This window comes from Schistocerca nitens, chromosome 3 (assembly GCF_023898315.1).
Source record: "Schistocerca nitens isolate TAMUIC-IGC-003100 chromosome 3, iqSchNite1.1, whole genome shotgun sequence".
In the NCBI taxonomy this organism is placed as follows: domain Eukaryota; kingdom Metazoa; phylum Arthropoda; class Insecta; order Orthoptera; family Acrididae; genus Schistocerca; species Schistocerca nitens.
Genome location: NC_064616.1, coordinates 861,941,504 through 861,956,894, shown reverse-complemented (window position 1 = coordinate 861,956,894; position 15,391 = coordinate 861,941,504). Strand labels below are relative to the sequence as shown.

General features: G+C 43.3%; 1 protein-coding gene across 1 annotated transcript in view; it reads left to right on the top strand.

Moving 5' to 3' along the window:
• The window catches only part of LOC126248896 (protein crumbs), a 354,721-nt gene that overhangs the window by 158,614 nt on the left and 180,716 nt on the right, over positions 1 to 15,391 (top strand). Inside the window, exon 11 of the mRNA XM_049950366.1 lies at positions 13,838 to 14,056. Coding sequence (XP_049806323.1) covers positions 13,838 to 14,056 — 219 coding nt within the window. The remainder of the gene's footprint in view (positions 1 to 13,837; positions 14,057 to 15,391) is intronic.

Sequence of the window (15,391 nt, the reverse complement as noted above, 5' to 3'; positions counted from 1 at the left end):
TGACCGAGTTGCCTCTAAACATGTCTCCGACGATTGTCTGTCTGAAGGCAAATGCAACACTCATTGATGAGGAGAACGTGATGCCAATCCTGAGCAGTCCATTCGGCATGTTGTTGAGCCCATCTGTACCACACTGCATGGCATCATGGTTGCAAAGATGGACCTCGCCATGGATGTCAGGAGTGAAGTTGCGCATCATGCAGCCTATTGTGCACAGTTTGAGTCGTAACATGACATCCTGTGGCTGCACGAAAAGCATTATTTAACATGGTGGCATTGCTGTCAGGGTTATTCTGAGCCATAATCCATAGGTAGCGGTTATCCACTACAGTAGTAGCCCTTGGGCAATCTGAGCAAGGCATGTCATTGACAGTTCCAGTCTCTCTGTATCTCCTCCATGTCTGAACAACATCACTTTGGTTCACTCCAAGATGCCTGGGCACTTCCCTGATTGAGAGTCGTTCCTGGCACAAAATAACAATGCGGACACGATTGAACTGCGGTATTGACCGTCTAGGCATGGTTGAACTACAGACAACACGAGCCGTGTACCTCCTTCCTGGTGGAATGACTGAAACTGATTGGCTGTCGGACCCCCACCATCTAATAGGCACTGCCCATGCATGGTTGTTTACATCTTTGGGCGGGTTTAGTGACATCTCTGAACAGTCAAAGGGACTGTGTCTGTTATACAATATTCACAGTCAATGTCTATTTGCAGGAGTTCTGGGAACAGGGGTAATGCATAACTTTTTTTGATGTGTGTAGATACACATTCGTAGCAGAATGATCCAAAATAAATATACAGTAAAGGATTTATTCATAAGGTGAACCAAAGACTATGCTGCCAACTGCTCTTCTCTGTTCTTGGCCTTTATCCTGTATCTTGATGGAGTCAGGAAGTTAATCTGGTTTTGGTTGGTGTAAAAGGGAGGGGGTTAAAACAATCTCGATTTGGCATTGTTAGTGGTGTGGTATGGTTAGATGATCTTTTTGTCTGTGAACATTTTCAAATGAGAAGGGACATGAGCAATAGCCCAGTATTCACCTAGTTGGATGTGGGGAAACCACCTAACATTTGTTTGTCTCCTGCTGTCTTTCAGTAATGAATGGAAAGTTACAGATAACTGTGAAGGGAAAAAAAGGATTGTTGTTGTAAATACTGAACTCAGTAATTCAACCACTAATCTTCTGTTATGTGGGAGAAAGTGTGTGGTTGGAAACACTATAAATTCTGCTGTGAGTGAGAGAAACAGAAAGGTATCAGGGAGAGGTGAGAGATCCCTCATAAGTTATGTAGTGGAGATTGAAGTCCTCTCAACATGCTCAGTACAAGTCTTCGTGATTTTGGCACCTGCTTCTTGTGCTGTCTTGGTATTATATTCAACAATATAAATTGTTGTTATTATACTCTCTGACATACTGATAAGTTTATTCCTCCTCCAGCCATGCACCTGGACTGCTCCATCTTAGGAGAACCCCCCCCCCCCCCCCCCCAAGTCTCTGCAGGACTGCTGACATGACTTCTGCACCTGTCTCCAGGACTGCTCCCTCTTTCTCTGCAGGTGTGCCTCTGGGACATGCCTCCATCTTTGCATGTGTGCTGTCTCCTCAACTCCTTCTTCAGTCTCTTCACATGTGCCGACACCTCTCCTTCCTCAGTCTCTGCACATGTACTTACACGGCTGCTCCCTCCAACTCAAGAGTCTGTGCTTGCAGGGCCACTTTTTTTTCAATTATACTTTCTTGCCAATCAAGTATACTTCCTATTTGATTTTCTTTCTCCTCCATAGTTCAACTCTTCCTCTCCCTGCCCCCTTCACCCCTATACACTTCACCTCTCCCCCTCATGTTCTCTCCCCTCCCCCTCCTGTCCCCTCCCCTCCCCCTCCTGTTCCCTCCCCTCCCCCTCCAGTTCCCTCCCCCCTCCAGTTCCCTCCCCTCCCCCTCCAGTTCCCTCCCGTCGCCCTCCAGTTCCCTCCCGTCGCCCTCCAGTTCCCTCCCGTCGCCCTCCAGTTCCCTCCTGTCGCCCTCCAGTTCCCTCCCCTCCCCCTCCAGTTCCCTCCCCTCCCCCTCCAGTTCCCTCCCCTCCCCCTCCAGTTCCCTCCCCTCCCACTCCAGTTCCCTCACCTCCCCCACCAGTTCCCTCCCCACCCCCTACAGTTCCCTCCCCGCCCCCTCCAGTTCCCTCCCCGCCCCCTCCAGTTCCCTCCCCGCCCCCTCCAGTTCCCTCCCCGCCCCCTCCAGTTCCCTCCCCACCCCCTCCAGTTCCCTCCCCGCCCCATCCAGTTCCCTCCCCACCACCTCCTGCGCTCTCCCCACCCCCTCCTGCGCTCTCCCGCTCCCCCCCCCTCCTCCTGCACTCTCCCGCTCCCCCCCTCTCTCACCACCCCCTCATGTTCTCTCACCCCCCTGCGCTCTCCCCCCCCTGCACTCTCCCCCCCTGCACTCTCCCCCCCTGCGCTCTCCCCCCCCTGCGCTCTCCCCCCCCTGCGCTCTCCCCACCCACCCCCCTGCGCTCTCCCCACCCACCCCCCTGCGCTCTCCCCACCCACCCCCCTGCGCTCTCCCCACCCACCCCCCTGCGCTCTCCCCACCCACCCCCCTGCGCTCTCCCCACCCACCCCCCTGCGCTCTCCCCACCCACCCCCCTGCGCTCTCCCCACCCACCCCCCTGCGCTCTCCCCACCCACCCCCCTGCGCTCTCCCCACCCCGCTGCGCTCTCCCCACCCCCGCTGCGCTCTCCCCACCCCCCTGCGCTCTCCCCACCCCCGCTGCGCTCTCCCCACCACCCCTGCGCTCTCCCCACCCCCCCTGCGCTCTCCCCACCACCTCCTGCGCTCTCCCCACCCCCCCCTGCGCTCTCCCCCCCCCTGCGCTCTCCCCCCACTGCCTCATGTTCTCTCACCACCCTCTCATGTTCTCTCACCACTCCCCACTGCGCTCTCCCCACCCCCTCCTGCGCTCTCCCCACCCCCTCCTGCACTCTCCCCACCCCCTCCTGCACTCTCCCCACCCCCCCCTCATGTGCTCTTCCCTCCCCTCCCTTACCCCTCCTATGTTCTCCCTTCCCCCTTCCCCCTCCAGTACTCTCACCTACCCCATCCATTTTCTTCCTTTCCCCTCCAGTGCTCTCCCGTCGCCTCCTCTCCCCTTTACACCTACACCTACACCTACACCTACACCTACACCTACACCTACACCTACACCTACACCCACATGTACATCTACAATTACATACATACTCTGCAAGCCACCGTAAGGTGTGTGCTATAGGGTACCCTGTATCACTAATGGTCATTTCCTTTCCTGTTCCACTCGAAAATTTGGTGATGACGAAATGACTGTCTATATGCCTTTGTATGAGCCCTGATTTCTTGTACCTCATCTTTGTGGCCCTTAAGTGAAATTTATGTCAGCAGGATCAGAATCTTTCTGCAGTCAGCTTCAAATGCTGGTTCTCTAAATTTTCTCAATAGTTTTCCTCGAAAAGAACTTTGCTTTCCCTCCAGGAATTCCCATTTGAGTTCCTGAAGCATCTCCGTAACCCGAGTGTGTTGTTCATAAGAAATCTAGCAGTCCACCTATGAACTGATTTAGTATCTTCCTTTAATCTGACCTTATGCACATCCCAAACACTCAAGCAGTACTCAAGAACAGGTTGCATTAGCGACCTCCTTCACAGATGAGCCAAACTTTACCAAAATTCTCCCAATAAACTGAAGTCAACCATTCACCTTCCCTACCACAATCCTCACAGTATCGTTCAATTACAAGTTTGTTTTTTGTATTCATCCACATTAATTTACATTTTTCTACATTTAGAGCTAGCTGCCATTCATAACACCAGCTAGAAATTTTGTCTGTCACCATGTATCCTACTATAGTCACACAACTTTCACACCTTACTGTACGCTACAGCATCATCAGAAACAACCACAGATTGTTGCCCACCCTATCTGCCAGATCATTTATATGCAAGAGGAAGTCAAAAAGTAAAGTGACTCTTCAGAAAAGGAACATTTACTTTAATGATAGAAAACTGAAACATACATTTTTTTCTACATAACCTCCGTGCATTTCAACATGCTTTGCCCAATGTTTCACAAGTTTTTTGATTCCATAGGAAAAAAGTTTTTTGTTGCACCTGTAACCAATTTTGCACCACATCAGTGACTTCTGCATTGGTTGCAAATATTCTTCCCCTGAACACATCCTTCAATGGTCTAAACATATGTAAATCACTTGCAGCCAGGTCTGGACTGTAAGGCGGGTGTTCGAGCTGTTTGAATACCAACTCCTTTATTGTTTCGGCCGTCCATTTGGCAGAATGTAGTCGAACGTTGTCTTTCTGCAGGATAACACCTTTTCCCACTTTTTCCCAACATTTGGCTCTAATAGCAGGTTTCAGTTTAGTTTTCAATACATCACAATAATTCTTATTGCTCATAGGTTCACTTCTTGATATAAAATGAATGGCTACCACATCTTCCAGTCCCAGAATAGTGTTAGCATAATCTTACCAGTTGATGGTTGACATATAAATTTCTTGACTTCTGGTGATGATGGGTATTTCCAAATGAAGCTCATGGGCTTACTTTCCAGTTTGTGATGATGCACCCATGTTTCAGATACAGTAACGATTTGCTGTAAAAATCCATCTCCCTCACGATGATAACGGGCCAAATGTTTACAAGAGATGTCCATCCCTTCTGCCTTATGGTGCACTGACAATTCTTTCAGTATCCGCCTTGCATACTCTTTCCAAAAATCTTCTGGTGCGCTGACAATTCTTTCGGTATCCTCCTTGCATACTCTTTCCGAAAATTTATCCTGTGGTGTAAGATGGAATATGCTGAACCATGACTGACTTGTAAAGTATTGGCAATTTCATCCATTGTGATTTGTCTGTTTTCCATCACCAACCCTCAATGACTTCCAAACTGTTCTCAGTTGTTGACATCAATGGCCTGCCCAATCTTTCATCATCAAATAGAGAAGTTCTTCCCTGTTTGAAGCACTCTATCCATTTGTTGATCTTGCTTAATGATACGACAGCTGTTACCATACTACACTTACATTTGATGAATAATTTATGCAAGTTTAACACCTTCCACAAGAAAAAAGTTAATTACTGCACTCATTTCCTCCTTGGTACGTATTGACAGTGGAGCTGCCATGTATTACAGTTTGTTACAATACGACAACTAATGCGGGAATAAGAGTGACACGTTGCATAGAATTGTTGCAGACGACAGTACTTCAGCCTTCAGTACTAGGTGTGTTACCTAGCTCTAAGGCAGGAAATTGCAAAAGTCCATATAAAGTAAATAATAACAGTTCTATTAAACTCCTCCGGGGCACTCGTGTCGATACCCTTGTCCCTGATGATCCCTCGCCGTCGAGGACAACATACTGGGTACAATTACTTAAGGAGTCTTCAACTCAGTTACCTGGGAGTTTATTCCATATGTTCATACCTTCGTTAACAGTCTGCAGTGGGTCACTGTGCCAGATGCTGTTGGGAAATGTAGAAATATGGCATCTGCCTGTTGCCCTACATCCACAGTTCACAGTATATCATGTGAGAAAAGACCAAGCTGAGTTTTGCATGAGTGATGCTTTCTAAAACCATGCTGATTCATGGACATGAGCTACTCTGTCTCAAGAAAATTTGTTATATTTTAACTGGGAATATGTTCAAAGATTCTACAGCAAAATGATGTTACGGATATTTGTCTGTAATTTTCTGGGACCACTCTTTTGCCTTTTTATATACAGGAGTCACCTGAGCTTTATACAGAAGTCACCTAAACTTTCTTCCAATCATTTGGGACTTTGCTCTGGGTGAGAGATTTGCGATAAATGAGAGTTAGGTAAAGAGCCAATACCATAGAGTACTTTTTGTAAAACCAAATAGGAATTCCATCCAGGCATGGTGACTTATTTGCTTATTAATATGTCATCCAAAAGGTTGCCTGTACGATGGTCAGATGATGGTATGTTTGTATGATTCTTCTGCATGAACAGTTTCTTAAATGCAGAATTTAAAACTTCTGGTCTTGTTTTACTATCTTCAACTGCTACACCAGACTGGGCAGCGAGTTACTGAATGAAAGACTTAGATCCACTTAGTGATTTTACATAGGGACAGAATTTTCTCGGGCTCTCTGCCATATGTTTTGCTAAGGTATGATGGTAAATGGAAATTAGCAGTTGGCGTCATTGGCTGGGAGACCCCTTACAGGGCAGGTCCGGCCACTTTGGTGCAGGTCTTATTACATTCAACGCCACATTGGGCAACCTGCGTGCTGGGTGGGGATGAAATGATGATGAAGACAACACAACACCCAGTCCCTGAGTGGAGAAAATCTCCGACCCAGCCGGGAATTGAACCCAGGTCCGTAGGACTGCAGTCCGTCATGCTGACCACTCAGCTACAGGGTCAGACGGTATGATGGTGGTAGTTGTTCTGTGCTTTCTGCATATATTATCTTTTCACAGATGCACAAATCTCTACTAACCTTTGCCTGTTGTCATTTATTCATTCTTTTTTGAATCGAGATTGCAGCAGCCTCTTTTTCCACAGAATACCCCAAATTTTGTTGTTAAACCATGGTAGATCTTTCCCATCCTGGATCCACTTAATAAACACATAGTTCTCCAGTCCAAAATTTACAATTTGTTTCAGCTTTGCCCATAATTCCTCTACATCCATCTAACTGGAATTAAGTGATGTCAGTTCAGTGTCTAAGTGAGATACTAACAACTGCTTATCTGATCTTTCTGGCGGAAACATTTCTCTAGCTTCTTGACTGATTTATTAACTTCTGTAACCATAGGTGCTATAATGACATGATCACTAACCCCATTCTCTATACTGGCACTGTTGATAAGGTCTGGCCTGTTTGTAGCTACAAGATCGAAGTTGTTTGCATTGCATGTGGGCTGCTGAACTAACTGCTCAAGACAGTATCCAGAAAATGTGTTCAAAAGTACTTCACACAACTTTCTGTCCGTATCCCCTGCAGTGAATCTGTAGACATCCCTGTCTATACTCAGTAGGTTAAAGTCGCTTCCAACTACATTTGTGTCCAAGTTTAAAGCAACAAATGTAAATTTTGCAAGGTTACATTTAATTTGCCACAAAACAATATAAAGAGGTGATAGTAAAGTAGAAACAGTGTAAAGAATACAGAACGTAAGCAACTCAACATGCATAATGGCAGACACAAGTGTTCTTTGTTTCCTTCCAACTTAATGGATTTGCACACAACTGATTAATGTGCTCAGTATAGGGTGTGAGCACCTCTGGCAGCAATGTAGGCCTGAAAACAATGGGGCATGCTGTGTATGTTTTCATCAATCTCATGTTGAAGCAGTAATGCCAATTCTTCCTTCAGAGCTGCTCACAAGTATTGGGGAATGGTTAGTGGATACTGACGTGATGCAACCTGTCTCCGTAGTGCATCCCAGACATACTCTATGGGGTTCAAATCAGAAGAGCGATCAGGCTACGCCATATGTGCAATGTCTTCTGTTTCCGAGAAAACATCAACCACCCGTGCTCTGTGAGTTCGAGCATTATTGTCCATCAATACAAAGTCTCGGCCCACAGCACCTCGCAACAACAACTGCATACTATGTCACAAGATCTCATCACGACACCTGACAGCAGTTAAGTCTTGTCAATTCACCCGTACAATTTTGTGAAGAGCTGTCTGAGTAGTCAACATAATTCCTGCCCATATCATTAGGGACATTCCTCAATATCGCTCTCTTGCCTTAAAGTTTGGGGTCAAAAATCGTGTTCCATGTTCCCTCCAGATGTGAACCCATCGAGAATAACTCTCCAGACCAAATCGGGACTCATCTGCGAGAAGAATATTGGCCCGCTGCTGAACTGCGCAGGTGGCGTGTTGACCACTCCACCCTAAATGTTCCCTTCTGTGAAGACACATCAGTGGTACACATACAGCAAGTCTCTGACAATAAAGGCCACTCTGCTAAAGCCTTCTGTACACAATTTGCCTCAATACAACAGGTCCAGTGGATGCAGAGAGATCAGATGGCAGTTGCCGTGCACTACTGAGGTGGTACTGTTGTGTCCTTGCCGGCCGGTGTGGCCGTGCGGTTCTAGGCACTTCAGTCTGGAACCGCGTGACCGCTACGGTCGCAGGTTCGAATCCTGCCTTGGGCATGGATGTGAGTGATGTCCTTAGATTAGTTAGGTTTAAGTAGTTCTAAGTTCTAGGGGACTGATGACCTTAGAAGTTAAGTCCCATAGTGCTCAGAGCCATTTGAACCATTTTTTGTTGTGTCCTTACAGCCAGATAACGGCCCTCTCTTTCAGATGTCACACATGGTCAGCTCTGCCCTGGTCTTTGGGATACAGTTTCGTTCTCTATAAACTGTTGCAACATCTGAGAAACAACAGAATGATTCACATTAAGCCATTGGCCCACAACTGTTTGCAACTGTCCTGATTCCATTCTTCCTATGGTTCTCTACTGCAGAGAGACTGTTAGGTGTCTTCTCTGTGCCGTACTACACTACCTGTAACTGTGTACACAGCGATTGTTGATGTGGGACTAGCCGACAAATACTACCCTGTCCGATAGGTGCCCTGACATCATTGTTGGTGTGGTTGTCTGTTGACCGGAATGCCATCTTCCGTGCAGAACGTGATTGTATGGACATCAGTTGACTGTTGGTATGATCATATCATAACTTAGACACAGGAGGGGAAATAGTGGTTTGTTGCTTTAATTTTGGACACTGATGTAGTATTGCATGATCTCGGTATTTATGCATTACTGACTGTAGTCTTTCTTTGAATGACCGTAGAACTGTTACAACGGAGATAGGTGGCTGGTAAAAACAAACAACAATTAACTTGGCTTAACCTAGAACCATCATACATTGACTAGGTAATTTAAGTGACACTCATCTTCGACCTCAGTAAAGAGAGTATTTTTGTTATCTGCAATGAAAACTCCCCTTCCTATGGCATCTTATCTGTATTTCTGATATATGTTCCATGACTTGCTAAATATCTCAGAGCTTTCCACTTTGGGTTTCAGCAAGCTCTCGCTCCTGAGAATAATTAGTGTGCGAGAACTTTACTGGAGTGCGGTAAATTTGGGAACCGTATTACGAATAATTCATCAATTTGTTGATACAATTTTGACAGTCGAGGTGTCCTTACTCTGAATGCGTTCCGACTTCCCTTTCTATGCATCGACTAGTGAGTGCTCATCAGAGTACATCAAATTACCCTTAGCCTAGAAACCTCTCGTGTGTACCTGAGTAGCTGCGTCCTTCGTGTAGTGCACCACTGACCTAACAATGGGAATCCTACAAATCCCCACCCAGTAACGTAAGTATAGAAAGCTGCAGCCAAGACCATTACATAACCAACGAAGTCTTCGGTTAGTCTCTCCACTTGGCTCCAAACCAAAGGACCCAGTTCGTCCCTCAGAACAATGCTACAAATTGTAAGTCCTGCTTGCACCCTGCACACGAGACCAGCAGCCTTCACCACCTCTACCAGGTGCCTGTTTGAACCGAGGATTGCCTCAGAACCCATGCAAAAGATGTGAGCCACAACTTGCAGATGACTGTACCCTGCACACTCAATAGCTGCAGGCAAAGTCACTTCCACATCTCAGCTGAGGCCCTCTGGCAGATGTACAGAGTGCACATTGGCTTTCTTTCTAGCCCTGAATGCTATTTTCCTAAGGGGCTCCATAATGCACCTAACATTGTGGTAACTAGCAAACCACCTACGCGTCTGTGCTTGCTTGGATTCTGCTGAAGGAACCTGTGCACTTACAGGGTGTACAGGCAAGGTCTGAAAATGGCCAGCCAGCCTCCACATTGGCCCTCTGCCATGAACAATAAAAAGTCATTACCACTCACTATTCTTCCTGCTGTGAGGGCAGATCCTCTACATCAGGTACAGTAGGAGGTACCTTGGCAGCAGAACCTGTGGGTTAAACAAGTGACACTAAGGGTGCCCCATTCAACAGACCGGATTCTCCATAACTGCTACACCCTGAGGCAGTAGCTTGAAGGTGACTGACCACAGCCAAAAGCCTGTTCGCTGTTTGTGAACTGTGGCCAACCATTCCTTTGTCTGCACGCAGCCTGCACAAAGCTTCACATGCTAGCAAGACTAACTGAAGAAGTAAACTATATAAGCAGACAGAAACCTAGATATGCAACTTTCTACCCTCCTGATGTGTTACCGATGGACACTGATACCTTAATAAACTATATAGCTATGCCTGTTCAGAAAAAATGAAAACTGTGTTACAGCCTGCCTGAATTTACACTTACAAAACTTGAGATCAAAGCTCTTAAATAGAAAAACACCCACGAAATGTAAGAAATATACTTATAGGAAAACTCGGAAAAAGCTAAATACATATCTAGCTGCTCTGGAGATATGTATCAAATGACACCTCAGTCCTCCTATTCTGTCCCCTACCCTCTCTCCCCTCCCCCTCCCCTCCCCTCCCCTCCCTTCCTTTCCATGCCCTGCCCTCCCCTCCCTTCCTTTCCGTGTCCTCCCCTCCCCTGCTTTCCCCTTCTCCTTCCTGTCCCCTGGACTTACGCTCAGTTTCGTAGTCTCCTGCTATTATCCACTTTTCGCTGTTTTTTTGTCCCCCCTTTGATTTAGAATTCTTATGGCTTTATTTAATTGTTATGTAATAAGATTTTTATGTTTTAGTTTTTTATAGTCACAGTCATTTTGATATCATTATTGTTTATCATAATGCAAGTTTTTTCTTATAATTCCATTATATATGTGGAGACTAAACCTTTTGTGCTATTTTTTCTTAAATAGAATGTACATGTTAAGTAAACTTTATGTCTTCCTTTAAGCAGCAAGCCTTGTGGAAATGCAGAGTCTGTTTTTTTATTAAGATTCATGACATTACCATTGCTAAATCTGTTCTTACAGGTGTTTGTAATGTAATGCATTAATTCTTTGTGGCTTGTGGCCGTTATGTCATATGAGTATATGTGGATGCATTTTTTATTATTCAGCATGGAAAACTATCATTCGTGGTAGTTATATAGGTACAACCCTTTTTCCTTTAGTCAAATCAGTGAAAGAGGGGCTTCTCTTCTGCTTGTTTACATGTCAGAGTTTCTTTTCGTCTTTGTGTAGAAAGATAATTCAGCATTATTCTCTTGTGTTAACTACAAATATGGTATTTAGAGCAACATTCTTGCTATGAAGTTTTTGTTTGCTGTTTTTGTGACTGTTTTAGTTAGTTTTCATCTCCTAACTAAATGTGAAAATAGTGTTTTAGGTTTTAGTCTCCTCCCCCCCCCCCCCTCCCTCCCCCCTCCCCTTTCCGTTTTTCGCTCTTCGTAATAGATGTGTACATTAAATTATGAAATTGTTGATCTTCCAGTAGGCAAAATATTTAATTGAGTAATGTTTGTCCTAGTTTTTATACAATGTCAATTGTCAGCCCTATTCTTATACGTATATATCTCTGATTTCTTTTCATTTTTTTTTTAAATACCAGATGTTCAGACTCGAAGGGTTGCAGTCTTCTGATTGGTTTGTGGCACCCGACAACAAATTCCTCTACTGTGCCAGCCTCTTCATCTCAGAACAGCACTTGCTCCCTACATCCTCAATTATTTGTTGGATATACTCCTATTTCCGTTTTCCTCTTACAGTTTTTACCCACAGCAGCTTTCTCTAGTACCATGGAGGTTAATCCCTGATATCTGAATACATGTACTGTTGTCTTGTCCCTTCTTTTTGTCAATGTTTCCTATATGCTCATTTTTTTGCTGATTCTGAAGAGAACCTCCTCATTCCTTGTCTTATTAGTCCACCATATTATCAACATTCTTCTGCAGCACAACATGTCAAATGCTTCTATCCTCTTTTGTCCTGGTTTTTTTTATATTCGGCATGGAAAACTATAATTTGTGGTCGTTATATAGGTATACTTTCATACTGCTGTGCTTCAGATGTAAGTTCTCAGAAATTTCTTCCTCAAATTAAGGCTTAGACAGGAATGCCCTCTCTTTGCTTGTACTAGCCTGCTTGTTATCTCTTCCTTACTGTGTCCATTATGGACTATTGTGCTTTCAAGTTGGCAGAATTCCTTAACTTGGTCTACTTTGTGATCACCAATTTTGATGTTAAGTTTCTTGGTATTCTCATTTCTGCTACTTCTCATTATTTTCAACTTTTTTCTGTTTACTCTCGGTCCATATTCTGTATTTAAAAGACTGTTCATTGCATTTAACAGATCTTGTAATTCTTCTTCACTTTTACTGAGAATGGCAGTGCCATCAGTAAATCTTATCATTGATATCCTTTCACATTGAATTTTAATCCTGCTCTTGATCCTTCATTTCAATGGTATAGATCGAACAGTATGGATGAAAGACTGCATCCCTGTCTTACCCCCTTTTTAATCTGAGCACTTTGTTGTTGGTCTTCCAATCTTGTTGTTCATATTGTATATTAATTGTCATTCCCTACAGCGTATTACTATCTTTCTTATAATTTCAAATGTCTTGCACCATTTTCCATTGTCGAACCATTTTTTCCAGTTTGACAAATCCTATGAATGTATTGTAATTTTTGACAAATCCTATGAATGTATTGTAATTTTTCTTCAGTCTAGCTGCTATTATCAAACACAATGTCAGGACTGCCTCTCTGGTGCCTTTCACTTTCTGGAAACCAAACTGATTGTCATCAAACAGTTCCCCAGTTTTCTTTTCTGTTCTTCCGTATATTATTCTTGTCAGCAAATGGGATGAACGAGCTGCTAAGCTGATTGTGCGATAGCTATCGCACTTTCTCGCTTATCTGCTCTTGCTATCTTCAGAACTGAATGGATGCTATTTGTCTGAAAGTATGGTTGCTTTGTCACCAGTCTCATAGGTTCTTCACATCAACTTGAATAGTCGTTTGGCTGTCACTTCTCCCAGTGATTTTAGAAATTATGATGGAATGTTATCTGTCTCCTCTTCCTTATTTTGTCTCATGTCTTCCAGAGCTGTTTTACATTCTGACAGTAATACTGAATCCCTTATGTCTTCTGTAGTGGCCCCAGTTGCTTCTATCATGTCATCAGACAAGTCTTCATCCTCATGGAGACCATTAGTGTACTCTTTCCACCCGCGTGCTCTCTCTTCTGCATTTAACAGTGGAATTCTCATTGCACTCTTAATGTTACCGCCCTTGCTTTTAATTTCACTAAAGGTTGTTTTGATTTTTTTATGTTCTGAGTCATTCCTTCTGATGATTTTTCTGTCACATTTTTGCTGCAGTCGTTTCACGTTAGCTTTGCTACACTTCCTGTTTATTTCATTCTTGAGTGTCTTATATTGCTGAACTCCTTTCTTTCACTGAAAATTTTTGTACTTACTTCTTTCGTCAGTCAGTTGAAGTATTTCATCTGTTACTAAGAGTTTCTTCCCAGTTACCTTCCTTGTACCTTGTCTTTCCAGCATTTTTGATTGCTGTAATTAGAGGTATCCAATCATCTTCAACTCATGTGCCTATTGTGGCATTCCTTATCACACTATCCACATCTTTAGTGAACCTCATCATTCTTCAGTATTTTAAGTATCCTACTTTCTTCCACACTGATTCTTCCATGCAATTTCGTACAAACATATAAGCAATTATGATGACTGATGTTCCTTGCTAGTTTTATTACAATAACTATGTGGAGCTCCTGCCAGGAGTTCAGAATTTTTATAATATTTTAGTTTATGATTGAAATTTTGGACACTTTTTACCATTATTGAAATGTTGGTTAATGAATATTTGTCACCTTGTAGGTCAGTCTTGCCAGACAGTCATCGACACTTGCTGGCCAGGTACTTGTCAGAATGGAGGAACATGTATTGAACAGCCGAATGGTTATACATGCAGATGTCCAGAAGGATATAGTGGCTACAACTGTGAAGATTATGACATCTGCAAATTGACTGTTTGTTATAATGGTGGCACCTGCTATGCCAGGAACAAAAGAGAGTATCACTGTGCATGTACACCTGGTGCGTACTCATGCTATAGCTACCTGAAAGTTTTTTGTATAGTTTTGTAAGTTGTTTTTTAGTGTAGGATTCATTATACAATAGTATAGTGTCTACAGCCATATGAGATGGCACTGGTCCTAGGGAAACTTAAAAGCAAAATCTCTCTCTCTCTCTCTCTCTCTCTCTCTCTCTCTCTCTCTCTCTCTGCATGCTTATTTATAAGGTGTTAACATATGCATATCATATCGTTCTCTGGTGGTTGAGTTATGATTCAAATCACAAAGTTCATTTCTACATCATCCAATGACACTGCAGCATATCAAAATTATAGGAGATAATGCCTGCCACCATGCCATCCTTTCAATTGCAATATGAGTTTGTACATCAGTGAACCCCAGTTATTATTGTTATGACAGTCTTGGACAAGTTTGATAGCATCTCATGACCTAAATGCTGCCGAGCCCACTCTGAGATGTTCCACTAGTAGTCCATCAGCATACAGACTAACATTTGCTTCCAAAGGTGTGGCCAAGTGGCAGGCATTGGTTCCCAAAACTCTGAGACACTCTAACATCATCAGATGACATTTCCTCAATTTATTCTTCAAGATGTACACTATAACCATTTGAAGTTTGTTGATATCTTTTCGTCACATTCTGTATATAAAAATATTCATTTAAGAATGTACATGGGTCAGTATCAACCAGATTGCCAACTCATTGTGCCAAATAAAAGACAGAACAATTGATTTGAAAGAATATTCACCCGCTGTATGATATATTTTATATACAGAAATTATGAAAAAGAACATTTCCTGGAAAACGCACAAACTTTCTGATATTAGACATATACAAACATGAAGATACATGTGAAATATGACTTTTTGTATGTCCTAAAACAACTGATATTTGCATTAAATGTCATCTTTTAACTTATTTTTAATTTGATTATCTCTTTCATTTTATTGTGATGCACCTCATGAATTCATTATTTACAATGATTTTCAACCTTTGGTTATTATCCTAACAATTATCATTTTGTCTTCTCTGAAACCAACATTCTGATCTTTATATAACGTCATACAATGCCACACATTGATGCATGCATGATCACACTGTCAGCACTAATTTTGACAGATTCTGACATGACATTTGTTTGCAATAGGAGTTGATGGACTCAGTATTCTGTCAACTGTTCATGAATGACTTACATTAGACTTCATTTTCATTTAAATGTGCAGCAGTAATGCTGTTTGCATCTACCTATAATCAGTAAGCTGCACCTTTGTGCTGACGTGTTAACTGCACTCATTTCTTGGACTCTATTTGCATATGAATCCTTTCATTTAGGCAG